Raw genomic sequence first — 27,316 nt, 5'->3', positions numbered from 1 at the left:
TGGCAAATTCATATCAGGCATGATTTGTCCTATTAAAAATGTAAAACAAAACTGAGATTTGTCAGCAGCTTTCTCTTGGTTTCAGTTACTTATCAGATTTTTTGAACAAAAAAGCCAAGCTTGTGCATCAGTCTAAAGACCTTGTAGATAAAATAGTTGTCATTTTATTAACTTGTTACCATATTGTGGTAATTGCAAATGTGGGTATTAGAAAAAACAGTGAATGTCTAATTTCCTTACAGCAGTAGAGTGGTAGCATTGTCTTGACACTAGCAGACTGTTCCTGCTTTTCATTTATGTTTCTGAGTTCTCCCTTGATTTGCATTCAGATTCGGAGACGGACAGTAGCAGTTTATGGCCAGTATGGGGGAAACCCCTGCTCTGGGGATGCTTTTGAAACAAGACCATGCACCACCACAGGGGGATGCCCAACAGAGGATGGCTGTGGTGATCGTTTCAGGTGTTACTCAGGTACTATCCAAGATCTTTTTCACCGTTTTCTGGACATAAAGTTAAGAAGATAACCTTGTTATCTTTGAACTTTAGTAAATGGGCAATGGCTTTGCAGAACCCTTGACCTATATATAAATTCGATTTAGGAGGATATTTCCTTAATTCCATCCTCCACTATGCATGTTTTTTATTCATCTGGAGTGTTGCAGAGCTTTGCAGGTAATAGGCTGCAGCTCTGGTAGCCTCTGTAGTCATTCTGCCTTGTTTGACCCGGAGACCTTACAAGAAGGTAACTGAGGAATGCAACCTTAGATTTTATTGTTCAAAGCTAGGCTGTATACAAACGTCTTGGAAATCACCTGGGTCATGGAAACTGATGCTTCCTAGAATAGTCCTAGAATAGCAGCTTCCATTACCTTCACAGAAAAGTGCATTGTCTCAGTTGGTAGACACTTGTCAAAGAGGAGCATGGTAAACGTGTTTTGGTGCTACCAGAGAGATAATCATAATTAATCACAAGTGATGGGATCAAAGGATGAAAGCTCAGGAAATAAATCTAGAAGTCAACTGTTTTATTAATATATCATAAGCCCCAAATTGCTGTGGTTCCCTCAAGTGTACTCTAAACCATTTCTTTATGTCTACGTTTACTGTTGTTTCACAAGCCCTCCAGGGCACAGACTGTTCACCATGAGTGCGAGCAAGCTAATTAGTGTAGTAGCTAAGTGGGACTTTTGCTTTGATTTAGGTGATTTATTTTTAAATGAACAAACACTTCTTTCCCTTTGCATTTTTGTTCTGATTTAGGTCAGTGCATTAGCAGATCTCTTGTATGCAATGGAGATCAGGATTGTGAGGAGGATGGTGCAGATGAAGATCGATGTGAAGAGAAGAAGACTGTATGTGATATTGATAAAACCCCTCCGAATTCAGAACTTACAGGAACAGGGTAATGTTCTCTGCTAGAATCAGTAGTACTGGCGCCAAGTGCATTGACATTTTTGTAGTATTTACAAGCTCTGGCTGTACAAATAAGCTTCCTGGGCTTACGGTAAAATGTTCCATATGCAAAACTGTTCAGTACAATGGTTTCCATCATGCTAACGGCTCAGTGCAGCCAGAATGTGCAGACCCTTTGATCTGAAGCACAGAATAAAGCTTTTTATTTTTCACTCCTGCTATTGAAAAGCATCTTTTAAGATATGAAATGAAATGTTAACCAATACCACATGATCATCAGCACGGAAAAAATGAACTAGCAATGCTCATTATTCTTCTTCCTTGCCTTTGCATTTAGTACTGTGGATCCATATGGATTTCTGTTTATACATCCCACTTACAACCTAGCAAAATAATTATCTTAAGTTTCTTTAGGGTAGTTGTGTCACTACAATATAAATTATTGTTATGCAATATAAATCAGGTATAATAAAAAAACTCATTTTGGAATGGAAGCCTTGTTGTTTATGTGTGGTGTTGCTTAATTAAACTTGATAAAAGCATTTGTGATACATATGAATGTCTTAAAGTTAAGAGATAGGTGCTCATTTCTGTTGACAAAAAAAGAGCAAAATTTTGCTTTCCATACTGTAACATGCTCTGCACATTGCGGTTCTGCAGGTATAGAAGTTGTTCGGTTTATATCCCCCTTTCTTTTGGGTAAATCAGCTTGTGATCTTTATCTGAAGATGCAGCATTCAGTTATGATGGCTTTGTAATTTTTGCTTCCTGTAAAATAACTTGCTACCTCTCTGTCTTACTGACTCTTCATATTTTTCTTCTCATAGTTTTGATGCCATTACTGGTGATACAAGGGGAAGAGTCATTCATACAAAAAGCTTTGCAGGACAGTGCAGAAAGGTCTTCAGTGGTGATAGGAGAGAATACTACAGGCTTAGTGAAAGTGTTCTTGCTTATACTTTTCAGGTATGTTTCCATTAAACACAGCTTTGTATTCAGAGTCATGCTTAAAACGAAGAGTGAAGCAAAGCTTGTAGGCTCTCTTGGTAGGCAGGTTTCCTAAATGCAGCTGAATGACACCTGTTTCTTTTCTGCAGTCACTTAATATTTTGAAATACAAACTGGTGTATATCTTGCTAAATTGAAAGGGAAAAAAAATGTTATTGGGTGGTATATATTGTTGGATGGGATTTCTGTATGTGCACAAGGCTTTGTGGAAATCTTCCAGAGAGATACTTTGAAGTCTCAGAGACTTGGGTCACTTCACATTCATCAAAAACATGCTAAGCAATCCTTAATGTACTTTATAACGTAAATACTTAGTATATGAATATATACATGTAATGCTTTTCCAATAGTGTTCACTACTTTTCATGAAATCTGAAATGGATTCAGCCTGGAAAACACATCGGATTTTTTGCATCAGGAAGGACTTGCTTTACCCTATAAATTATCATTTTTAACATCCTTCATGAAGCTCTATACAGAATTCTGTCTTTTATATTCTAGGTTAAAATTCAGAATGATTTCAGTTACAAGTTTTTCAACAGCAGCTGGTCTTACATGAAACACACAGAGAGGTATGAAAACTCAAACCATGGGCACAGTTATTCACAGAATAAAATTCTGCAGCACAGCCAAAAGGTATGTATATAGTATGTATATGTTGTCACCGTGGCTTAGTAATTTTCATAAATATTTTCATATTCTTTCATGTAATTATATAGTGAGATGCAAGTATTAATTTTATCCAGATATTTCTGGCACAAAGTGCATAACAATAAAAATCCCATAAAAATTTTTACAAAGAGATCACTGGTTTGGTTATCAACTAAGAAGTGTTGGCTGTGGTTTTTATTTTCTCCATTTTACCTATTAGCAATTTATTTACTTACTATCTGGTTTTGTCCCTATTTGAGGAAGAAAAATTTAATTAATCTTTTGCATTTTTGTTTAATGAGTTACTCCTTTTGTTTCCCTATTACTTCTATCAGCATCTGTGATTAAAGTGAATTTGTTATATAATTCATTTTCCACTAACAGAAACTCATTAAGATTTCTGTTTTAAACATCCTGAAGGTTACAGTGCTTATGCTTTTGACTTATCTAAAAAGGAGCATTAAATAAATAGAGAGTAACTCTCAATTGTGAAGTATAATCAAGTATAAATAAAAAATCAAGTAAGAAATTCATATATTTTATGTCCCCAAAGCTGACAGAAGAAAAGCTCATTTTACTGCACTAACAGTAATATATTTTGAGACTTACTCTAACAAAGTTCAAAAGCAACTTCGAGAAGCTCAGGTAAGGAATATGGGATAGGCAGATAAGAGTTTATAATTCAGCTAGAGCTGCTTTCAAAGGAAGGCTTCTTCAGACAAAACAGGGTACAAAGAAGACCTCTCTAACTGCCTATAATTTGCTTTCAGACAAGGCTTGTTAACCTGCTACTGCCAGGCTGCTGGTGTTGGACACCACCATTAGCTTTGACGAATGATACTTTGCTTTCTTGTCTGTCCCTATGCTAGCTTTCCAGCACATAGGAGAAAAATGAAGATGTTGCAGCAATTATAAACAAAGGTTCAAAAGATATTTTCTATTTTCAGAGTGGGGCTTTTTTTTTTTTTGCATTCACCAAGTTGCTTAGATATCTCTAACAGCTCTGTATAAGCTGTTGATTAGTGTCCAATATAATGTGCATGTCATCTGGATAGTAGGAACCACCCTGACAGTAACATGCGGCATGACTAACATCTTTTCCTTTCCCCAGAGTAAGCAGCTGATGGTTGTTGAGAACAGCGTGGAAGTTGCCCAGTTTATTAACAACCACCCAGAATTTCTTACTCTTGCGGAGTCCTTCTGGAGGGAACTGGCCAACCTTCCAGTCGTCTATGAGTACAATGCCTACCGAAGACTTATTGAACATTTTGGGACTCATTTCTTGCACTCTGGATCTCTAGGAGGATATTACAAAATTATTTTTTATATGGATACTGACAAAATGAAAGCAGAAGGTAGAGTACTAGAGTATTGGTTGCAAGAATCTAAGCGAATATACAGGAATAAAAATTTATTTGCATGCTCTGCCAGCTAGTGTCTAAAATCAGGGAAGAGACATATGTTAGTCACCACATTATCTTCACAGGCAAAAGAAAGGAGATTAGAAAATGTGCTCAAACCACAGCATTCAGTTCTAGATCCACATCTGTGAACTGCTGTGATCAGAATAGCAAAGATTTGATAATTCATTCAGGACTTCCTCAGGCTAAATCTGAATTCTAGTGCCAGTCTAAATCTCAAATAATGCTACATCTTAAGAGCTACTTGGAGATGAAGGTTGGATAAAACTGTGTAAAGCAGAATAAATTACAAACAGAGCAAACACCAGAGTGACGGGTATGATGGTACTCAATGTGGAGCAGTGCTGTAGAATTAGGGACTGCTGAGAAATGACATAGAATAAAAAATAAGCATTTTCCAGATACACCTCCTATTTCTCTAGCAGGATGTGCAAGTTGGTTGCCTTCTAATTTAGGCATAATTTTTCATGACCTCTCAAGTCAGTGGGAAACTTAGAAATTAATCCAACACACTTTCTGTGTACAGTACTGTTTAAAGCATCAATTATCTGCAGGTATGACTATAACAGACATGTACGACTGCACCACATCAGGCTGGAATGCATTCATTGTGAAAAAGAAGAAAGTAAAGTGCTCCAAACTGGATGAACTGCTACAGACTTCTTCAGGTAAGTGTTCAACAGTGACTTGTGTAGTTATCATGTCTCCATCCTCCATCTCCTCCTAAGTAGCTGTCAAAATCTGAAGCAGGCGTTGATAGCTTTGTTGAACTGTTTTCCTTAACACACTCAACCCAGACATCAAGTGCATGGCTCTCCAGTTCTCATCAATCATTGCTAATACTTTCCCAGTAATTGGCACTTTCCAGGACACCCTAAGTCACAGCTGCCAAGATAGCTACAAAACCACATACTTACATATTATCAACGTAGGAGCTCTTGATCCAGGCACAGGTGGTTGATATGCACTAATGAGTACTTTCCCTACTTGCTAGCATAGTTTTTTGCATGCATTGTTTCTATTTCCATTTGTGAATATAGCAATGCTGGTATTTTTCTGTATTTTTCATCCTGAATCTACAGGAAGCAGTGGTAGTAAGATTAAAGGAGACCCCTACATAGAAGGAGGAAGCCCAGGTGCTGTTGCCAGCCTTAATTATCTAGAGCTTAATGATCCTGCTGGCAATAGTCAGAGATATTCGTTTTGGGCTGGATCAGTGACAGACTATCCCAGAGTAATTAAACAAAAGGTAAGGCTATTTTCCTGAAGAAAAGATGAGCAGTTGGGATCACCTCAAGGGGAGAAATGATTAAGCTATGGTTAATCAAGCTGTAGTCTGCAATCATGTTGTTTTCAGATCACTTCGTAAGAAAGAAAAGCTCATTGGAGGAACATTCCATGAGGTTAACATAATCAGCTGCATCACAAATCTAAGTCATTTAACAGATCAATCTTACCAGCCTTCTGTGACTACAGGGGAGTTCTGCTTAAGAACTGAGGGTCACGATAGCATTGGAGAAAGCGCAGATTTGAGATAGCCCATTTCCTGAAATACATATGGCCACTTCAGTGTGGCTCCACTCAGCTTGCTAACTTCTTTGTACCACTTTTATCCCTCCTCCTTCTCTCATCATCCAGAAGTTCAGCATAATGAGATTCCGGAAGCCAGACACTTCAAAGTTGGGCATGGCCGTAATCACTGCTGCCTTGTCTATGTCTCTTTTGGGAACTGACCATGTACTGAAGAATAGTATAAACCCAAAAGATTTCTGACAGGAAGTTTTCAATTAAATGTAAAAGCACAGAATATCATAAAATAGGCAAGAGAAATGCAAAATGTTTTCACTTATTGTTACCTTCAGTCACTGCTCAATGAAATACCATAAGGGATTGCTTAAGCATCCAGCTTCTTGGGCTAGGAACAGCTGGGTAAGAATTCAAGTTACTGTGCACTGATGGTCTGTGTTACACTTTTATCTCAACCATAATATCGTAGCTCAAATATGTTTAAACATGATTAATCCAGTCCTAGCTTTAAGGGATGCTATTAAACATGTCTGACTTTTCAGAAAAAGGCTGGTATGAAATACTAACAGAAGGTTTTAGCAAACTAGATAGCAAATTAGAGCATCTTTCAACCACTATGGGCAGCAGCATACGTCACAAATTATTTTGCACGATGAAATGTGCTCATAAACTGTTATTATTCAGATTATCACTATTTAATATAAATATTTCTCTACTGTGTATAGCTAACACCATTATATGAGCTGGTAAAGGAAGTGCCCTGCTCCTCAGTCAAAAAGCATTACTTAAAACAAGCCATTGAAGAATATATGGCTGAAAATGATCCCTGCAAATGTCAGCCTTGCCAGAATGGTGGTGAGGCAGCCATGGAAGGAACTCAGTGCATGTGTTACTGCAAGCCTTACACCTTTGGAGCAGCTTGTGAGCTGGGAAGACTCGTGCAAGATCAGCCAGGTTAGCGCTCTTTAAACCTGTGAGAGTTTAGAAGTGGCAAAATATGCTCTCCGACTTTGGAGGTCTGTTTGTCTCACTGCACAAACTGAATGAGTGGCTGCTGGGCAGTGTCTGCTTGGGCCAGATATCACTGCAGACATACAGCATAGGTAGAGAGTGTCATGCTAAGCCTGAGTCTTAGCCTGTCCAAACAGTACTTAACAAAGAACTGGTTTTATTATTGTTAAATGCAGTGGACAATACTAACTGCTCAAAATGTAACTTTCTAGAAATAAGTATGTATACTAAATGAGTATTAGTAACTTCAAAATTTTTTGCTTTTAAACTTTGTAATTAATTGCAGCTAATAAATATTTTTATTTTCCCTAAGGCTCTGATAACGAATAGCGTCTGTAGAATTATACTTACATAAAATGCAAGCTGGAGAAAGGTGCGAGATTAGATCATTGCAACCTGGAATTCTCTGTAAGGGCCCAGTTTGGACCATCACTAGCTTTGAATAGCCTGTGCCTTGAAATCACCTACAGAGAGGATTAATGTGAAATATTCCCAAACGTTGCATAGGTGTTGTTGATGGACGCTGGAGCTGCTGGTCTTCCTGGAGTCCTTGTTCAGGGGGGAGGAAATCAAGGAGTCGGAGCTGCAACAATCCATCCCCCCATGGCAATGGGAAGGCCTGCATAGGAGAGCAGCATGAAAGCAGATCATGTGAAGATGAGGAGTTGCAGCATTTTCGGTAAGCAGAAAAACAAAACCATTTGGAACACAGCTGCAGGAAGGTTTAAAAATCTATTTCAGGAGGGTGCATAAGCAATTGAACTCAGGATGGAGATCACTTACTGAGCTTTTTTATTTAAGTTGAAACAAAATGAAATTCAGCAGCTGTGAATCTGATACAAGGTAAGAGAAGAAAATTGAGTAAAAGCTGGTAAAGTTGACTCCATTCTATTTGGCATTCTCTCAGATAACCTGGCAGTTCCCAGTTTAAGTATACTTGTGATGTAAATGCAATGCATAATAGTCTTGGGCTTCAATGAAAAGTGTAGAATTTTGCAAGGAAGGGAGACTGAATTCAAACTAAATTGTACTTTTGTTTGATTCATAGCTTGATTGAACCACACTGTTTTGATTTATCCATAACTCCCACAGAGTTCTGTTCACCTCCTCCTCTCTTGGAAAATGGATTTGTTCAAGTAAGTTATTTCTATTACTCTGTTATCTGTTCTATCCCTACTTGCAGTGTCTCTGTTAAAGTTCATGCAGATTTTCACTTGTAAATTTGTATTTATCTTGGTAGGTTTAGTATCAGAGCTATTGTATAGCAGCTCCCTCAGCATTTCTCCCTGGCTGAAGTTTACATAACATTGGCCAAGACTTCCCACTAAAAATAAAAGAAAAACAAGAAAGTGAGATTTAAAGTAAGAAAAGATTCACATCTTCAAGTCCAGCTCTTTTGAGTGACTGTATCACATTAACCTTTAGGAAGCTGATAATGTGTCATCCTAAGAATTAGCAAAGGCATATACTCTCCCCTGGAAGACTGTTCGAGAGCTTATGTTAACCCGCTAATGCTTCGCAACAGCCATATTTGCAGTCAATTCATAAAATGGCAGGATAGCACTGTTCCATCACTGATGTACCACTGCCAGACCCCTGTCACAGGGTACCTTCAACTCTAACCCTCCCTCTGCTAAGGGAGATAGCCCAAATACACTGTATTCTACCAACCACCAGCATCATCTCCATTTTTACTACATTTGCTGGGTATTGATAACCAGAATTGCCCACAGTATTCTAGACACTCCTACCAGTGCATTGCAGAATGGCATTAATACTTCTTGCTGTCTTCAGCCACTGCATTCCAGAATCAAAGGAAGTTCAACACTGCTGGTGGTTTTTAGATAGTGTATCCAAAATTTCACCTGTTCTTTTTCTTTCAGAATGCTGAAAACTTATACCCTGCTGGGAAAAGCATTGTTTATGCTTGCAGGCATGGATATTCTCTTGTTGGTGACCCTGTTGCTAAGTGTGGCAGTAATTTACAGTGGCAAGTTGGAGACAGATATTGCCAGGGTATGTTTAACTATTTTTTGATTTGAAATACAGCTCCATTCCTGAATTCCAGTGAAACATCTCTGAACATCTGCTTTCCAACAATAATGGGGGAAAAAATACGCATCTGCATTTCCCAGTTCTCTAGACAAAATCAGGTCTCAATTGATTTATTTTAAATTCAGATGTCATAATACTGAAATAGAAACATGCCAGAAAGTCTCGTTTTAAGGAAGGCTGAAAGTGAGGGAGACTAAATTTCAGTCTAGGAATTACTTCCTGTGGAAACAAACTTGTTACTTAATTCAGTCCTGTGGCTATATCCAAGATCCGTGGAAATGAGTCTATATCTAAAGCCACCTGAGGAAAAGGTCAGGAGGCAGCACTGGGCAACCACAAAGTTCTCAAATAACCACCTTGTCATAAGAACACAACTCCAAGGATCACTTTATATCTTGGATGATCTCCCAACTTCACTCTTCTCCTCTAACCTGGTCAGTAACCATTAGGTTTTCTTTTTTCCCTGCACATTTTATTTGTGAGTCAACTTTGAGTGTGATCATATAGACCTGGGAATTTTCAGACCTGCAGTTCAACACCATTCTTTCCTCCTTCCAATCAGGACTGACTGCCTATAAATGCTAGTCCACACTGTTTAAATGCCACCATTTTGCATATCAGTATACAGTTTCCCAGAGACCTGTATGTATGACATCTGTCTACTAGGGCGTTACTTTCTAGTATGAACACTCAACAGAAGCATGGGTCCTAAGGACAGAGAAACACTCCTCAAGCCATGGCTGAACCTGCAGGCAGTAGGAGATGTTGTCACTCTGTCCCTTGTGTTGCACCTTTGCCTGCTATGATGAATTAGTATCCTGTGCTAACATGATTGATATGTTTCTACAGGAAAATCAGCTAATCTTACAATTCAATTTGTTAAGAAATTTAGGAGAACATAAATGATGTGACTGCTTTCTGCAATGCACTGATTTCACTGTGGCTATCTCAAATCCTTCAATCGTTAGAAACTGCTTGTCTTCCTCCCGTCCTTGAGGGGGGCTTGCAAGGAGAGCTATGGAAACCTGCGTATGAGATCGGTGAGAGAATAACTCTGTCTTGTCCACATGGAATGCACTTAGAAGGGGCACACTCCATTTTGTGCGAGCCCAGTCTCAAGTGGTCTCCTTCCTTGAAGACTATCCAGTGCAAGAGACCAGGTAAGACATTGCTGTCCTTCAAGTGCAGTGCAGGAGTTTCTTTCCTGGACAGACTGTGTCTTATGTAGATAAGATATAGACAGAGCTATAGCTGATATAGTGATAGAGAAGCATACTTCTATCACCAGCTGGAAGCACAGAAAATGTGGGTGGGTGTTTTCTGTGGGCTGTTCAAAAAAGATGCCATAAGACATTTCTTGTGAGGTTTCCTTACAGCTTTTTGCTTCCCACTCCCCTGTTGCTATTAAGTATTGTCTCTGAAAGTATTTTGAGAGATTGCCTGGGATGTATGCTGCCTATTCTGCTTTCCAAGTATATTTTACCCTCCACCTATGTTGTTTAACACCGCTGACATGTAAGCTGCACCTTAGAGATAAGGGTTTTCTACATGGAGGGTGATCTGTGCGTCACAGCATTTCATGGCAGGTAAGGACAGGGCTGGATGACTCCTATTGCTTATATGACACTCACACAGCTGATACAGAGTAAATCTCCAGGAACATCCTTGTCTCTAAATTGGAGAGACATCAATTTGATGGATGAACCACATGGTGGATAAAGAACTGGATGGATGGCTGCACTCAAAAAGTTGTGGTCAACAGCTCAATGTCCAGCTGGAGACCAGTAACGAGTGGTGTCCCTCAGGAATCAGTGTTGGGACCGGTCTTGTTCAACATATTTGTCAGGGACATGGACAGTGGGATTGAGTGCGCCCTCAGCAAGTTTGCCGATGACACCAAGCTGTGTGGTTCGGTTGATACGCTGGAGGGAAGGAATGCCATCCAGAGGGACCTTGACATGCTTGTGAGGTGGGCTCATGCCCACTTAGGAAGTTTAACCATGCTAAGTGCAAGGTCCTACACCTGGGTCATAGAAATCCCAGGCACAGCTACAGGTTGGGCAAAGAAGAGATTCAGAGCAGCCCTGTGGAGAAAGACTTGGGGGTGTTGGTCGAAGAGAAACTTTACATGAGCCGGCCGTGTACGCTCGCAGCCCAGAAAGCCAACCGTATCCTGGGCTGCATCAAAAGGAGCGTGACCAGCAGGTCGAAGGAGGTGATCCTGCTCCTCTACTCCGCTCTTGTGAGACCTCACCTGGAGTATTGTGTGCAGTTCTGGTGTCCTCAGCATAAAAAGGACATGGAACTGTTGGAACAAGTCCAGAGGAGGGCCACGAGGATGATCAGTGGGCTCGAGCACCTCCCCTATGAAGACAGGCTGAGAAAGTTGGGGCTGTTCAGCCTGGAGAAGCCTGTGTGGAGACCTCATAGCAGCCTTCCAGTATCTGAAGGGGGCCTGTAATGAACCGGGGAGGGAGTCTTCATTAGGGACTGTAGTGATAGGACAAGGGGTAACGGGTTAAAAAAAAATAGGGGAAGTTTAGATTGGATATAAGGAGGAAGTTCATTACTGTAAGGGTGGTGACGCACTGGAATGGGTTGCCCAAGGAAGTTGTGAATGCTCCATCCCTGGCTTTGTTCAAGGCCAGGTTGGACAGAGCCTTGGGTGGCATGGTTTAGTGTGAGGTGTCCCTGCTCATGGCAAGGGGATTGGAACTAGATGATCTTAATGTCCTTTCCTTCCCTTACGATTCTACATTTCTAACTGGAAGCAAAGGGAAAATACTGCTTCAAATTCATGGTAACAGCTGTTTAAGACCTGGGTTGATACCGGCAAGCACTGGCAGAGAGGTAAGTGGACTATGTGACATACAGCAGCTCAAATCACCTTTTCCAGCTGTCAAAGGCAGACAAGGCTTTCTCTAGAGTACTCCTATGATGCTGATCAGTAATATACAGGCATCCAAGCAGCTTGCTGTTTCAAACTAATCACATCTTCACCCAAGGTCTCAGATTTTCTCAAACCTCTGGGGAGACCCTTGCTTGTGGAAAACACACACTGCTGTAGAAGACTAGGCATGTGTCCTACATTTCATGTCCATCTTCTTAACAGGCAACTGCTGCCTGGGGTTATCTCACCTAAGGTAAGAGGCAGGTGACAGTCAGGCTTAGACCTCAAAAGGTAGCGACCCTGTGAGATTTCCAGTGGAAGTCATCTGCCTCTGTGTCGTATCCACATGAAGTATAAAGGATTTCATAAGAAATATCTGTACAGCTCACTGCTGCTGAAGTGTTAAAGTACGAGCAGGGAAGTACTGTTGCCAATTACTTCTTAGGCTTAGCCTTAGTGAGTGATTTTTCATAATTTTTTTTGTTACGTCCTGTATTCAAATTCCAGTTATTAATTAAAAACAATTTCCAATGCTTCCATCTTTAGAAACAGCTTATGTCTGGCTGTATGGGAACATTACATTAGCACAAAAGGGTTGTGTTTTGTTGTTTTTTGGTTTTTTTTAGAAAACGAGGGACAATTAGATTAGAACAACAGTTAAAACTCCCAAGAAATATGAGCTAAGAAGCATAAAAATTAAGAAGATGTGTATACACAGACACAGTGGCACACATATATTTGGATAAGAATATTTAGTCAGCAGTAGTGTCAGTAACAGTCAGCTATGCAACCAACAGCCCCAGTGATGGAGATAATGCAGTGACTTTTGGTGGAAATTTCCCCTCTGCATAAACACAGGGTTATGCCTGCTCTCTGTATTGCAATCCTGTCAATTTTGCTTACCAAGTCTTAATCCATAAGAGAGATGTTTATTTGTTTGGTTTGTTTTATAGAACACAGTATTAAGGAGTATTAAATTTTTATGTTAAAGTAGAAAGCTACAGACACGTAATTTAAAACACAGATCAGGATAAAACTTTCTCAGAAAGTGTGTCTCTACAGATTTAGCAAGGTCTTGCAATTACTTCCTACAGAAATCTCCAGAAGAATGTTTAGGAAAGGCTGATTTAATTTTCAAGCTTGAAATAGCACTCAAAGAATAATACATGTGCAGTGACTAAAGTTCCCCAAGAATCACTATTGCTTTTGTTTTTAAAGTTAATGCAGATTGAGGATGAATGATGGAACTTGTGGTTTTCTTTAAGTGAAGCCAGTAACTCTGAAACCTAGTGGTAAAGCTGTTACCAGCTGTGATTCAGCACTGCTAAGTTCAACAGTTCAACCAGCTGCCGCAGAAATTAGGTGGATGTTTAACCTTGAACACAGTACCTGTTCCCTTCCATCTGACTCATGACCTGTGGATAGATTACCGAGCCATAACTTTGCAAAGTAAATCGTATCTTTTTAATAGTGTTGATTCTTCCCATGCAGTAGATACTTCTAATGAACATGGAGGATGTGACTTTATGTTATGGCTGTATAATTCAGTGCCTTTTAAGATCAACTGATAGAATAATTTCAGAGAAGACCTTTAACAGCCCGTGTTTTCTGACCCTGAATAGCACTGTCTGTGTTCTACCTCAGAGCCTAGCATGAAACCAGAAGTGACAGAGCCTAAATGTCAACCATGGGAAAAAATACATCAGTCGCAATGTGTGTGCAAAATGCCCTATGAGTGTGGGTAAGTACAAAACGATTTTGGCAATCAATTTCTCACTTTATTCAAGACCAATTAAATTCCTTCAGTCTTCATTTCATGACAGATGAGAAAGCTTTACTCATATGAGGAGGCATTGTATTTTGTTTGCTTTACAACTCAACGTCCTGTTCATCACTTACCTGCCTTGTCAGAGCTGTCAGTGGGTCTTAGCAGTGATGGAATTTGGTTGAATGAGAGAAGAAGAAGGCATAATTTCAGCTCCACTTGATCTATGAAACAGATGGGAAAAGATAAAATGATATTTTTAAGATTTAGAAGATTGAGGAAAAGTTAGAAGAGAGTCCCTTGGGACATAAACCATCACAGCAGTAAGGTAGAGAAATAAAAGAGATTTCTTTCCTCTGCTGAGAGAATGGAGAGTTATAAAAGACATAATAATCTAATCTTCCATTTATACAGCAGTATGCACAGACCAGTCATATCACCTTTCCTGACCTCATAACTTGCAGACCAGAGTCTGCAATCCTGTTTGATTTAAGCCTGTATTCTGTAATAAGCAATGAAGGAGAAATGTAAGGAAATCAGTAGCTCTCTGTTCTTTGCTAAACATAGAGGTAACAGGACTCCTGAGACCACCTGGTGCTGATGGTCAGACGTGTCAAAGAGCTCAGCACGTTTGGTCTGGCTTGCATAGACTGGATGAAGTCTCCTATAAAGTGGGTGTGAGTTCTAGATAAGAAATCTGGCCAGGTTTATGTCACAGCAGGAGCTGAGGAGTTTGGAAACTCCAAACAAGTGATTATTGATATCCAAGGATAACAGACCAAATTTTCTTATCCTTGCATGGTGGGAATAAGAAATTTTGCAGTCTTCTCAAGTGACTTAAGGTAGCAGAACTTCTTAGTAGAGGATGTGTACTTTCCATCAGCCACATAGCTCAAGAGTGCCCTGCATGGTAGCTGGTTCTAAGGCCAAATTATCACAATTTGAACATTTCAGAATTCAGCTTGGTGGGGTTATTTCAGGTTTTATAGATCCACTGGGCACTTGCCCAAAGTCTGAGGCCATTGTCCTGCATGCAAAGGTCTTAGAATCATAGAATATTTAGGGTTGGAAAGGACCTTAAGATCATCTAGTTCCAATCCCCCTGCCATGGGCAGGGACATCTCACACTAAACCATGCCACCCAAGGCTCTGTCCAACCTGGCCTTGAAAAAAGCCAGGGATGGAGTATTCACAACTTCCTTGGGCAACCCATTCTAGTGCCTCAGCACCCTCACAGTAAAGAACTTCCTCCTTATATCCAATCTAAACTTCCCCTGTTTAAGTTTTGACACATTATCCCTTGTCCTACCACTACAGTCCCTGATGAAGACTCCTTCCCCGGATCATTATAGGCCCCTTTCAGACACTGGAAGGCTGCTATGAGGTCTCCACACAGGCTTCTCCAGGCTGAACAGCCCCAACTTTCTCAGCCTGCCTTCATACGAAAGGTGCACGAGCCCCCTGATCATCCTCGTGGCCCTCCTCTGGACTTGTTCCAACAGTTCCATGTCCTTTTTATGCTGAGGACACCAGAACTGCACACAATACTCCAGGTGAGGTCTCACAAGAGTAGAGTAGAGGGGCAGGATCACCTCCTTCGACCTGCTGGTCACGCTCCTTTTGATGCAGCCCAGGATACGGTTGGCTTTCTGGGCTAAGAGTGCACACTGCTGGCTCATGTTAAGTTTCTCCTCGACCAACACCCCCAAGTCTTTCTCCGCAGGGCTGCTCTGAATCTCTTCTCTGCCCAACCTGTAGCTGTGCCTGGGATTGCTCTGACCCAGGTGTAGGACCTTGCACTTGGCATGGTTAAACTTCATAAGGCGGGCATAAGCCCACCTCACAAGCATGTCAAGGTCCCTCTGGATGGCATTCCTTCCCCCCAGTGTATCAACTGAACCACACAGCTTGGTGTCATCGGCAAACTTTCTGAGGGCGCACTCGATCCCACTGTCCATGCCACTGACAAATATGTTGAACAAGACCGGTCCCAACACTGATTCCTGAGGGACACCACTCGTTACTGGTCTCCAGCTGGACATTGAGCCATTGACTACAAGTTTTTGCATGCGGCCATCCATCCAGTTCTTTATCCACCATGTGGTTCATCCATCAAATTGATGTCTCTCCAATTTAGAGACAAGGATGTCCTGTCGAATGCTTTGCACAAGTCTAGGTAGATGACATCAACTGCTCTACCCCTGTCCATCAGTTCTGTAACCCCATCATAGAAGGCCATCAAATTGGTCAGGCAGGATTGCCCCTTAGTGAAGCCATGCTGGCTGTTACCAACCACCTTGTTGTTTTTCATGTGCCTTAGCATGCCTTCCAGGAGAATCTGCTCCAAGATTTTGCCAGGCATGGAGGTGAGTCTGAGTGGTCTGTAAATCCCTCAGTCATCCATTTTCCCCTTCTTGAAAATGGGGGTTATATTTCCCTTTTTCCAGCCACTGGGAACTTCAGCTGACTGCCATGATTTTTCAAATATGATGGCCAGTGCCTTAGGAACTTCATTTGCCAGCTCCTTCAGGACCGGAGGATGGATTTCATCGGGTCCCATGGACTTGTGCACATTCAGGTTCTTAAGATGGTCTCGAACCAGATCCTCTCCTACACTGGGCCTAAGGTCTTCATTCTCACAGTCCCTGTGTCTGCCTTTCGAGACTTGGGTGGTGTGGTCAGAGCACTTGCCAGTGAATACTGAGGCAAAGAAGTCATGAAGATCCTCAGCCTTCTCCAAATCCAGGGTAGCCAGCCTCCTGATAGCTTCTGGAGAGGGCCCATGTTGTCCCTACTCTGTCTTTTATTTGCAGTGTAACTATAGAATCTCTTCCTGTTATCTTTCACATCCCTAGCCAAGTTTAATTCTAACTGGGCCTCAGCTTTCCTAACCTGGTCCCTAGCTTCCCGGATAACATCCCTGTATTCTCCCCAGGCCACCTGTCCTTGCTTCCACCTTTTATAAGCATCTTTTTTCCTCAGCAGCTCCTTATCCATCCAAGGAGGTCTCCTGCCCCTCCTGTCGCACTTCCTTCCAGTTGTGATGCAACACTTCTGAGCTTGTAGCAGGTGATCCTTGAATATCAACCAAGAGTCTTGGGCCCCCCTGCCCCTTAGGGCTATATCCCATGGAACCTTACTCAGCAGGTTCCTGAAGAGGCCAAAGTCTGCTCTCCTGAATTTCAGGGCAATGATCTTTCTGCATGCTCTTCTCACTGTCCTGAGGATCTCAAATTCGACCATCTCATGATCGCTGCAACCAAGGCTGCCCTGGAGCATCACATTTCCAACCACCCCTTCCCTGTTGGTGAGCACGAGGTCAAGCATGGCACCTCTCCTTGTTGGCTCCTCTATTACTTGCAGAAGGAAGTTGTCTTGCACACAATCGAGGAACCTCCTAGACTGCTTGTGCTGGGCAGTACTGTCCCTCCAACAGGTGTCAGGGTGGTTGAAGTCCCCCATGAGGACAAGGGCCTGTGAGGATTACGCTGTTCCTATCTGTCTATAGAGCACTTCTTCCACAGAGTCCTCTTGATCAGGCCGTTTGTAACAGATCGTCTCTGTAAAGTCCCCCATCGCTGTTCTCCCTTTGGCCCTGACCCACAGACTCTTTGTTGACTGCTCACCTGTCCCCAGACAGAGTTCCATACTCTCCAGCCTATCAGTGACATAAATAGCTACTCCCCCTCCCTGCCTGCTGGGCCTGTCTTTTCTAAAGAGCCTGTAACCTTCCATTCCAACACTCCAGTCATAGGAGCCATCCCACCATGTTTCTGTGATACCTTTTATATCATACCCCCATAGACATGCACACATCTCTAATTCCTCTTGTTTATTCCTCGTACTATGGGCATTTGTAGAAAGGCATTTGAACCAAACTCCAAATGAAGCCGAGTCATTGGTTAGAGGGGCTGAAATATCTCTGCATCATTCCAAGCATTTATTACAGGTATTGGCAACTGACTGGGTGTGTTGGGATGGAATGATGCCTCCTCCCCCAACACATCTAGTTTAAAGCTTTCTTGACCAGCCTGGCAAGCCTCCTACCAAAACCAGCTCTGCCAGCCCGCAGTAGACCTGGCCTCTCACATTGAGTCTCATGTTCTAAATACCCAAACCCCTGACTATGGCACTACCATTCTAACCATTTATTAACCTGGCCAATCCTCCTAGCCTTTTCAAGTCCTCCCCTTTATCCTGGAGAATTGATAAAAAGACTGTCTGAGCTCCAGAGCCCCTAACCACCTCTCCCAGGGCTCTGTAGTCCATCTTAATGTTCTGCAGGCTACTGCTGTCTGTATCACTAGCACCGCATGGATCACAAAGTGGGTAATAGTGGGACTCACTAGACCAGGCAGCATTTCTGCAACATCCCTGATCCGTGCCCCTGGTAGGCAACACACCCCCCTTGAGACTGGGTCAGGCTGACAGATGGGTGCCTCTATGCCTGGCAAAGTAGTCCCCTACTACTATGACCCACCACTTTTTCCTGGCAGCACCAGTAGTGATCTTCTTTACCAGTGCATCAGCCAGTTTTTCATGGTGCAAGTGTGTTTCCTTGTTAGCCCCCTGCAGAACCTCAAAGTGGTTCTGAGTGGGGACAACAGATTTAAGAGGAAGCCCCTTGCTTTTAATTGTCCTTTTCCTTCTTTTTTATGTTGTTTTTTTTTGTTACGGTTTCTCAGTTTCCTGGGTTAACGGCCTCCTTCCTTCCTCCATGAGCTACAGGGGACTCTTGAGGCCCCTGCACAGTTTGGGCCAGGAGCAAGCATTCCTGCTTCCTCTCAGCTTCCCTGACATCTCGCAGCCTATTAACAGCATCCCGCAGCTCAGCCCCTGCTGCAGGAGGACCTCCACCAGGGAGCACCGAGTGCAGCCCTGCCCATTGCGCACCCTCTCCTCACCAGACCAGTGCAGGCACTCTCCTCTCTACACCCCGAGCTCTGCCCTGCAGCCTCCCCTCCCATCGGCTCTGTCTGAGTGCCTACGCTGGCCACCGCCGGGGCAGCCAGAGCAGAGCTCCCGGACCGGGCCCTGCTCACACGGCGAGTGCTCACCATCCCGCTCTGGTGGCCCTCGCAAACTGCCTCGACCTGTTTGCCCGCCGTTGCCCCCTGTTCGGTCGCGCTCCCTGGGGCAGGTTTTTACCCACTCAGGGCTGGTGCCGCTCCTCCTGGCTCCGCCCGCTGTGAGTCCTTGCTCGCCTCAGCTGAGCTGCCGGCGCCTGGGCAGGTCCCGTCGAGGACTTGAGGCTCCCTCGGTGTCTCTCGCCTCTCTGAGTTGAGGCTCCTGGAAGCTGAGCTTCCCCCTGCTCCGGTGTTGAAGGTGTCCTCTCTCGAGCTACGCACCTCAGCAATAATATTGGAGTTTCCAATACAAACTCGGTTTGTAAGCACTCTGCTAAGACTATTCTGTCCTTAAACAAACAGCTAAATATTTTAAATAATCTGGTCCTACTCTTTTTGTTTCAAAACTCATTAAAGTGAGGAAACAACCCCTCCTCTAGTTCATTGGTGTGATGAGATTAGTTACATAGAAGATGAGAGGAGTTCACAGTGCTAGGGAAAGCCTTGGGCAGAGTCACAATAACCTTGGAAGCTGAATGAATTACATTCAGTTATGCATTCAGGTTTCAGTTATAATTAATCTACTCTTGCCTGTTTCTATTTTTTAATAATTATATTCAGAATGGCAGGAAGATAGATAACAGTCATTTCTGTTAGCTGATGCTGTCTATTTAACTCTGTCTTGAAATAAGACATCTAATAATAGAAGGATAAAACATCAGCTGTCAAAGCAGACCAGTCTGCCAGACTGTAAGGCTGTAGGAATAGGGCATGGAAGCAGATCTTGGTCCTTCCTCAGAGACCAGAAGTAACTTGGCTTGCTTTGCTGTGGCAGTGACTTTCAGCACTAGCCTCTGCTCAGAAGAGTGCTGGAAAGAAGATTTTGTGAGGCAATTTGGGAATCAGAGCCATCATAGATCCTTTCAGTTTCCAAGACACTAGCAACTGAGACTTCCAGGGACAGCACAAGAACCCCAACAGGCTGGTGAGGGGAAATTTGTTGCTGATGATGTAGTGCCTTAGGCTACATCTGTCTTCATCAGTTAAAGAAAGGGAATGATTCTGGGTACCAGAGCTTCTAAACTGCTAAAACAGCCCCTTGTAAAGATTTTGGGCCGACTACTGGATAATTCCCAGGCACAGCACAGGAGTTACTAAGGTCAGGACCATTCCACTCTGATGCAGTCCTCATCTTTTAGGCACAAAGAGAATTTAGCACTCCAGACACCAACTATTCTGTGTAAGTTTACCCTTGTGAAAGGAAGAGGTCAGAGCACAGTTAGTGTGTTAATACAGATTTCTGGTAGCTAAAGACTATATCCACAGTGAAACATAAGATTTGATAATTTTTAAGTATTAGCCCTTCTTTTTTACTTTGTGTAGCACCTATGTCTTCCTAAGAGTTCTTGGCCTGTTTTGTATTAAAACTTAGGGTCTTGAATACAATTTCAGAAGATAAAATGATTTCCAGGATGCTGAATTTTTCACTGTTTAGTTTCACCAAGAGTTGCCTGCCTCTCATTGTAGGTGAAAGAGAGAAAAAGTATTTGCTGAATTATATATGCTATTCCATTTCTCATGATATGTGCTTTAGTAAAAGCTTGTTCTTATCCAAGCCTCCTTTTTCAGGTAAAAGGTACTGAATTTCTCACTTTACACGAAGATTCTTTCTTACCTCTAATCATTTTTCTGGCACTATTGAGATGCTCCCAGCCCTGTAATAGGTGCAAATTTCTCTTATGGGTACAGATTCTCCCTCCTTTTTCTTACTCATCTAAACATGTTGATTTCCACTGGCTTTCTGCCAGCTACCCCAGCTGTAGCAAACACGGGAAGCACTTTCAAGACAGTTTGAGAGATTATACTGCAGCAAGAAATTGGCAACATGGACCATGAGCTCCTGCGTTTAACCTTTGAAGCTGGTTGAATCAGCCTCCTTCCCCTCTTTTGGGTGTTGCTAAGGGGAAAAGCAAAGAGATTAGTGCACTTGTACCTGGCCTTGATCTTTCCAGCTAAATTACGTAGCCTTGTGTACAAGATTTTGACTTTAAGACTCAGGTGCTGAGATTTATTACTCAGGCAAATAAAGAAGGCCTCTGAACAACTTACAGTAAACAACTTAATTACAGAGTAGATGTTTTCACTGGATCAAACTTGTTCTTCCAAACTGAAGGTGATATTTAAAGATGTAGTTTTTCTTATACCTGTCTGTAAGGATAACTTTCACATTACAAATCGGTGCAGTCACGGTCTTTGCAACCAAACGAGTAAACAGTATAATGCAGACAAATGCACAGGCCTTTATCAGATGCTAGGTGCTGCATATTGGCTGGGGTAGAGTTAATTTTCTTCACAGTACCTAGTATGGGGCTATGTTTTGGATCTGTGCTGGAAACAGAGTTGATAATACAGGCATGTATGTTTTAGTTACTGCTGAGCAGTAGTTACACAGTCAAGGCCTTTTCTGCTCCTTACCCCACCTGAGGCTGGGGGTGCACAAGAAGTTGGAAGGGGACACAAACCCCAGTGGAGCCAAGGGATATCCCACACTGTACAATGTCATGCTCAGCATATAAAGAAGAAAGTGGGGGGCATTCAGAATGATGGTGTTTGTCTTCTCAAGTAACCATTACGTGATGGAGCCCTGCTGGCCTGGGGATGACTGAATACCTGCTTGGCTATGGGATGTGTTGAATTAATTCCTTGATTTGCTTTTCTGTAAAGTTAGCTCTTTTGAGTCTTCAGAACCATCTCTCAGAGGACCATCCCCAAAGCTTGGAGCAGGCGCTTTTCCTCAGTGGCCTATTTATAGATCAAAACCACCTTCCTAAGTCCCAGGGAAACAAACCAACCAACAAATAAACAAAACACCTAAACACTTGGCCAACAAATGAGCAAGGTTTGAGTCAGGGCTTTCTTATTAGACTTCCTTCTTCCAAATCTGTCTTCTATGCTTTGACAACCATTTTCAGAGGGAAATATCCTTCCCTTCAGGCAGCCTTCTGAAGCTCATTAAGGCCATTTGCCTGCTCCTTATCAGCCTTTCCTCACCAACAAACACCTGTTTAGTTGAGGTTCACCCTCAGAACTGACCCATTAGACACTTAAAGTTTCTGTGGGAGTGTTTGTGAGCTCAAAAGGAGGAGCTGTGCTGAAAATAAGCCTTTGGGGCTGTATTTCAATGCTCTCCATTCCCTTGGAGCCTGTCTCTCATCTCTCCTACACAGCACCGTACCTGTGGCTGTAATGTCCAGGAGATGCCAGGCATGCCCTGCTCCAGAGAGGCACTTTTTTTGTTCAAATCACACAGATGCCACTGATTGCATTGAGGACAAGTGGAGAAGCTTTGGATTTGACATTAAAGTCCAGAAATAGTGGAATGGCTGTTTCTTCCCCTCCTATACTGAAGCATGAAACACAAATGATGATGACTTCCTTTAACTGTCCCCAAAGCAAACATTGTTTAAGGTTTAGCTTTTGCAGGTGTTAGAACAATATCTGAATGTTAAAAAATATACGAACAAATTCCCTGGATAACTTGAGCAGATTTTTCATAAATTTTTTGTGGAGATGTATGAGGATTTCCAGAAGTATCTTTGGTCTCTGGTGTTGGATCATAACATTTTATTCAGTAAAAGCTGAGGCTTTTAAAGAACAGCAGAGAAAAAGTCTTTAAGTGTATTCTAATGTCTTGCAATTAAGAAACAGTTACAAAATATTTTAATATATGTTCCTCTGTGTGTGTATCATTATATGTAAATGAAATGTTTTCTGTATCTGCTTAGGTGTGTGCATATATAGTATATTACCAAATAAAGGAGAGCTGAACTCTTTTTAACAGAAGTCCTGCTCTCACTGCTACTGAGGTCAATGGCAAATACCAAGTAGTATTCCTGTCCTTTTGAGGAGACAAATCCTGACTCTCCTGACATGTAGCATCCTGTGGAAATGAGTCTGAATTACTCACATGTCTATGTCTCAAGTTTCCTTGCTGCACTCTTAGGATATACTTCAGTGAACAGGGAAATTTGAAGTGGATCCTAAATATTTTCCACTCCCTCAGGTCTTTTCAAGGCGTACCAAGATAAAGCACATGTAAATAGCTCAATCCCTGCTTCTGTTTCCAGTCCTTCTCTGGACACCTGTGCTACAGATCAAAGAACCAAGAGAAACACACATTTAACTGTTTGCAAGATGCATGCCTTGGAGTGCATGGGCAGAAAATATTCTCTTACTGATGAAGAAAACTGCAAAGTACCTCAGGCAGCTGAGATATCGTGTGGATTGTGCCGTCCATGGGAAAAATGTGATGGTAAGAGATTCTTTGCAATTATAAGCAAAAAATGTTTATATGATCAAAACAAAATCTTTTTCCCCAATTACAGATTAGCTGTAGGTCTATCCAAGCTAGATATCTCCAGTTCTTCCTAGAAGCATCAGCATGGCTAAGCTGGTTCAAACCATCAGCTCAATGTTTGGTGCCCAATCATGGCAGGAAGCTCCAACCATGGAAAAGAAAAGCCTGCAGGATATTGTAACAAAATGCACTATCTACACAAAAAGCTTATTCTTAGTCCCTGTAAGCAAGTTACCTTGTTGATACTCTGGAATTCTGAGGTGCAACCCTTATCCACCTCTTTATTCACTGTATCCACTGGTTTTGAATTCCTTAACACAGCAATTGTGGGAGTCCTGACTGCCACAGGAATCCTCTCCTGAAGCTGAGTAGTCCCCTCAGCAGTATCTTATGACAAAGAATTGAATGTCTTATTCTACACTAGCTAGGACAGCTACTTTTGTTAGTACTTCACTGCCTATCTCCAGTTTCTCATATCATGATCAAAGGTGAATATCTCTTCCCTCAGAGGAAATAGTCCTAGCCTTTTGCAATCTGTCTGCTGTGGAAGTTTTCAGATTCCCTGATCTAATTTCCCTGAGTGTCCTACACTACATTGCATTTAATGGAGGGTTGCCTGAAATGGGAAGATAAAGAAGTAAATAAGGTTTTTAGAAGTGCCCAGATAAAGCAGCTATTGTCGTATTTTGAAAATAAAATGATTACTTGACAGGGAGTTCACCTATTTTGTGTAACAGGGTTGAACAGAGAAAAATAATAAATAAAAAGTTTATAAAACTGGCTGGAGCTTCAGCAGAGACAAAAAAAAAAAAAACAACAAAAAACCACAAACCAAAAAAGTACAATACCAGAACAAAGACATAGTTATGAAAAACAAATCTCAGATGGGACCTTCTTCTTATCTGATTATTTATCTGTTGTCCCTGGTACAATTACACACATTTATTTGTAGTACTAGATCTTTTGATCTTAGTGAAACTGCCTGTATGTAAATAAAGATACCACTTGTAAGTGTTGGAATGATCAGTTTGTCGCAGTCCAAAGACAGATCACTCATCTTACATGGTCTCCGAACTCTGGAACAGTAGCTACATGAACCAGTTCAAGCAGTAACATCAAAGAATGCTTTGAGAGCAATATCTCAGGAACCTTGAGCAAGCTTTTCCCGTAAGAACAATCAGCCCCTTGAAGCAGATGGAGCCCCAGCAGTGCACCCCTTGTTTCCACTTCTAGTTTTTCCACTGAACCTGAATATCAGCTAATATTGCTTCTGGTTAGGAAAAGAAATATGGCAATCATAGAATTGTTTGTGTTGCAAGGGACCTGTAAAGGATTCCAATCCCCTGCACTGAGCAGTGACAGGTTGCTCAGAGCTCTGTCCAACCTGATCTTGAATATTTTCAGGGATGGAGCATCTCTGGGCAACCTGCTTTTTTGGCATCCTGCTCCAGTGTTTCACCACCCTCATCATAAAAAAATTCTTCCTTATATCTAGTTTAAATCTAACTTCTTTTGGTTTTACACCATTACCCCTTGTGCTATTGCTTCAGACCCTGCTAAAAAGTCTGTCCCTCTCTTTCTTAAAAGCCCCCTTTAAGTACTGAAAGGCCACAATACATTATTTCTGGAGCTTTCTCTTCTTCAGTCTGAACAACCCCAACTCTCTCAGCTTACTGGTCCTCTAGTATGGCTTCTTGGTTTCTATTCCTTTAATCACAGAATTATAGAATCATAAAACCATATAATAATTTGGGTTGCGAGTGACCTTGAAAAGCCATCTGGTCCACTACCTCCATGCAATGAGCAGGGACATAGAATCATAGAATCATAGAATAGTTAGGATTGGAAAGGACCTTATGATCATCTGGTTCCAATCCCCCTGCCATGGGCAGCGACACCTCACACTAAATCATGTCACCCAAGGCTCTCTCCAGCTTGGCCTTGAGCACCGCCAGGGATGGAGCATTCACAGCTTCCTTGGGCAACCCATTCCAGTGCGTCACCTTACAGTAAAGACTTCCTCCTTATATCCAATCTAAACTTCCCCTATTTTGTTTTAACCCGTTACCCCTTGTCCTATCACTGCAGTCCCTAACAAAGGGACTGATCCCTCCGACCCAGGTGTAGGACCTTGCACTTGACATGGTTAAACTTCATAAGGTTGGCATCAGCCCACCTCACAAGCATGTCAAGGTCCTTCTGGATGGCATTCCCATCTTCAATTAGATCACATTTCTCAGAGCCTTGCCCAGTCTGACCTTGAATGTTTCCATAGAAGAGGAATCTGCCACCTTCCTGGGAAACCTGTTCTAGAGTTTCTCCACACTCAACATAAAAAGCATATCTAGTCTGAACCAAATTGATTTTAGTTTAAAACCATTACCCCTTGTCCTATCACTACAGGTCATACTAAAAGGTCTGTTCTTTCTTATGTCTTTCTTGTAAGTATTTCTTTAAGTATTAAAAGGCCACAATAAGGTCTCCCCTGAGCTTTTTCTTCTCCAAACTGAACAGCCCCAACTCTCTCAGCAGGACCTCAGAAGGGAAGTACTCAAGCTCTCTGATCATCTCTGTGGCCCTCCTCTGGACCCACTCCAACAGGGCCATGTCTTGTGCTTTCTTGTACCCTCCAGAAAATTGCTGTTAATCCTGCAGTTTTGCTGTGAATATTTTAGTCTGCTTTTTGTTGAGTCGGCTGCCATCCTGAGTATTTTCCTATGTGCTTTTACTTAGCACAATCCAACAGCTGTGTTTGTGACAAAGATGGGCCGTGCGAGGAGGGAGGCATCCAGATCTGTGCTGAAGTGGGTGGCTCTGCTGCCCATCAGACCATGACCGAGTGTGAGGCTGGGAAGCTCAGATGCCAGGGGAAGACTGTCACCCTTGTCAGCGTAAGGCCCTGCGAGGTACAAAGCAAATAAGATATGTTATGGTTCATTTTGCTTGTTGCCATGGGATATGTCAAAATGTGTCAACTCATGGGCAGGACATACTTTAAACTTTGCTCTATCAAATGTAAGCTCTACTGTGCAGTCCTCTGCAGCTGATGAGAGTGTGCATTGCTTCTGGTGGGCTCTGAATCAGGGCCCAAGGCTTTTCATTAGGCAGAGCTGCACTTGCCACTACTGCTCATGACAGGGGTCTTCCTTAGGCCCCAGACTGAGCACTGCAAGCTTAGTTCACGTTTCCATCATAACTAAAAAATATTGCTGAAGTGCGACTGCCAAAGTGGCATTTATAGTGATGGGTTACAGTGTCTAACATTGTAAATGCACTTTTATTAAAGTCACACAAACGTATGCATGCATGGAGTAGATTTAGATTTTTTTTTAAAAAAAAGGAATAAGCTATACAGAATAAGACGTATGATTCTTCTCTTTTAATAAAGTATCTTCTTCCTCTGTGTCTTATTCAGCAGAGCAAACAGTATGAACAGTATTGAACCTGTTATTGAGCCTGAAGCTCTTAAAGGTGAACACAATGTGCGTTAATAGTAAAGCCAGCTTTAAGTAATGAGAAAACTTCTTTGCATGCAGTTTCTTGTACACTGGACTATTGAACCATGTAATGAAAATTATCATTTTACGTTGTCATCTATATCATCTTGAGCTACATTTGTAAGCTCAGGTAGCTCAGTTGCATTTATGCTTGCGCCAAAACCAGTTTGCTTACAGACCATTGCACACAGAAGCCTTCCACCACACAAAACTTTCTCAAAGGCAGCTATCAGGGAAAGTGTATCTTCACAGAAACAGAGACACTCCACATGCAGTCCTCCTGGAGGTACCTTTGGACAATCTCCTACAACTGTTCCTACAGCCCCTTCCTTAGACACTAGACAGCTAGGCATGCTGCCTAGAGTAGTCAGACAGTGACATCTTTGCTCACATATGGTGTACCCTGCAAGTCTGTTCAGGTGCCAGTCCTATCTCTTCTGACTATTTTCAGATGCAAACAAGGGCAAAGGGCTGGATAGCCAGTAGGTGATCAAGGAAGTGCAGTACTATCAGCAGGAAGCCTGTGTGCTTTTTAAGTGACAGATTTTATTTCTCACTATCAGTAAATACCTACCAGATAAATCATCTCTCTTGGTTATCATGTTTGTACCTGTAGCTTCCTCACATAATCTCTGTGCTGAGCTGGAACAGCTTT

At 42.1% G+C, this 27,316-nt stretch overlaps 1 protein-coding gene across 1 annotated transcript in view; it reads left to right on the top strand.

Moving 5' to 3' along the window:
* The window catches only part of C7 (complement C7), a 28,442-nt gene extending 1,954 nt beyond the window's left edge, over positions 1 to 26,488 (top strand). The window contains exons 4-18 of the mRNA XM_057432442.1: positions 330 to 471; positions 1,261 to 1,402; positions 2,241 to 2,379; positions 2,923 to 3,057; positions 4,184 to 4,427; positions 5,048 to 5,161; positions 5,576 to 5,742; positions 6,746 to 6,974; positions 7,539 to 7,710; positions 8,080 to 8,167; positions 8,915 to 9,047; positions 10,055 to 10,246; positions 13,621 to 13,717; positions 22,935 to 23,119; positions 25,898 to 26,488. Of these exons, the coding sequence (XP_057288425.1) occupies positions 330 to 471; positions 1,261 to 1,402; positions 2,241 to 2,379; positions 2,923 to 3,057; positions 4,184 to 4,427; positions 5,048 to 5,161; positions 5,576 to 5,742; positions 6,746 to 6,974; positions 7,539 to 7,710; positions 8,080 to 8,167; positions 8,915 to 9,047; positions 10,055 to 10,246; positions 13,621 to 13,717; positions 22,935 to 23,119; positions 25,898 to 26,085 (2,367 nt within the window). The 3' untranslated portion in view covers positions 26,086 to 26,488. The remainder of the gene's footprint in view (positions 1 to 329; positions 472 to 1,260; positions 1,403 to 2,240; positions 2,380 to 2,922; positions 3,058 to 4,183; positions 4,428 to 5,047; positions 5,162 to 5,575; positions 5,743 to 6,745; positions 6,975 to 7,538; positions 7,711 to 8,079; positions 8,168 to 8,914; positions 9,048 to 10,054; positions 10,247 to 13,620; positions 13,718 to 22,934; positions 23,120 to 25,897) is intronic.
* Positions 26,489 to 27,316: the final 828 nt, after the last annotated feature.

The sequence above is a fragment of the Pezoporus wallicus genome, unplaced genomic scaffold (assembly GCF_028554395.1).
Source record: "Pezoporus wallicus isolate ANWC-B61680 ecotype Strahan unplaced genomic scaffold, APGP_CSIRO_Pwel_v1 contig_7640, whole genome shotgun sequence".
Taxonomy (NCBI): domain Eukaryota; kingdom Metazoa; phylum Chordata; class Aves; order Psittaciformes; family Psittacidae; genus Pezoporus; species Pezoporus wallicus.
Note: the sequence above shows the minus strand (reverse complement) of the source record. Positions and strands in the feature narration are given on the sequence as shown.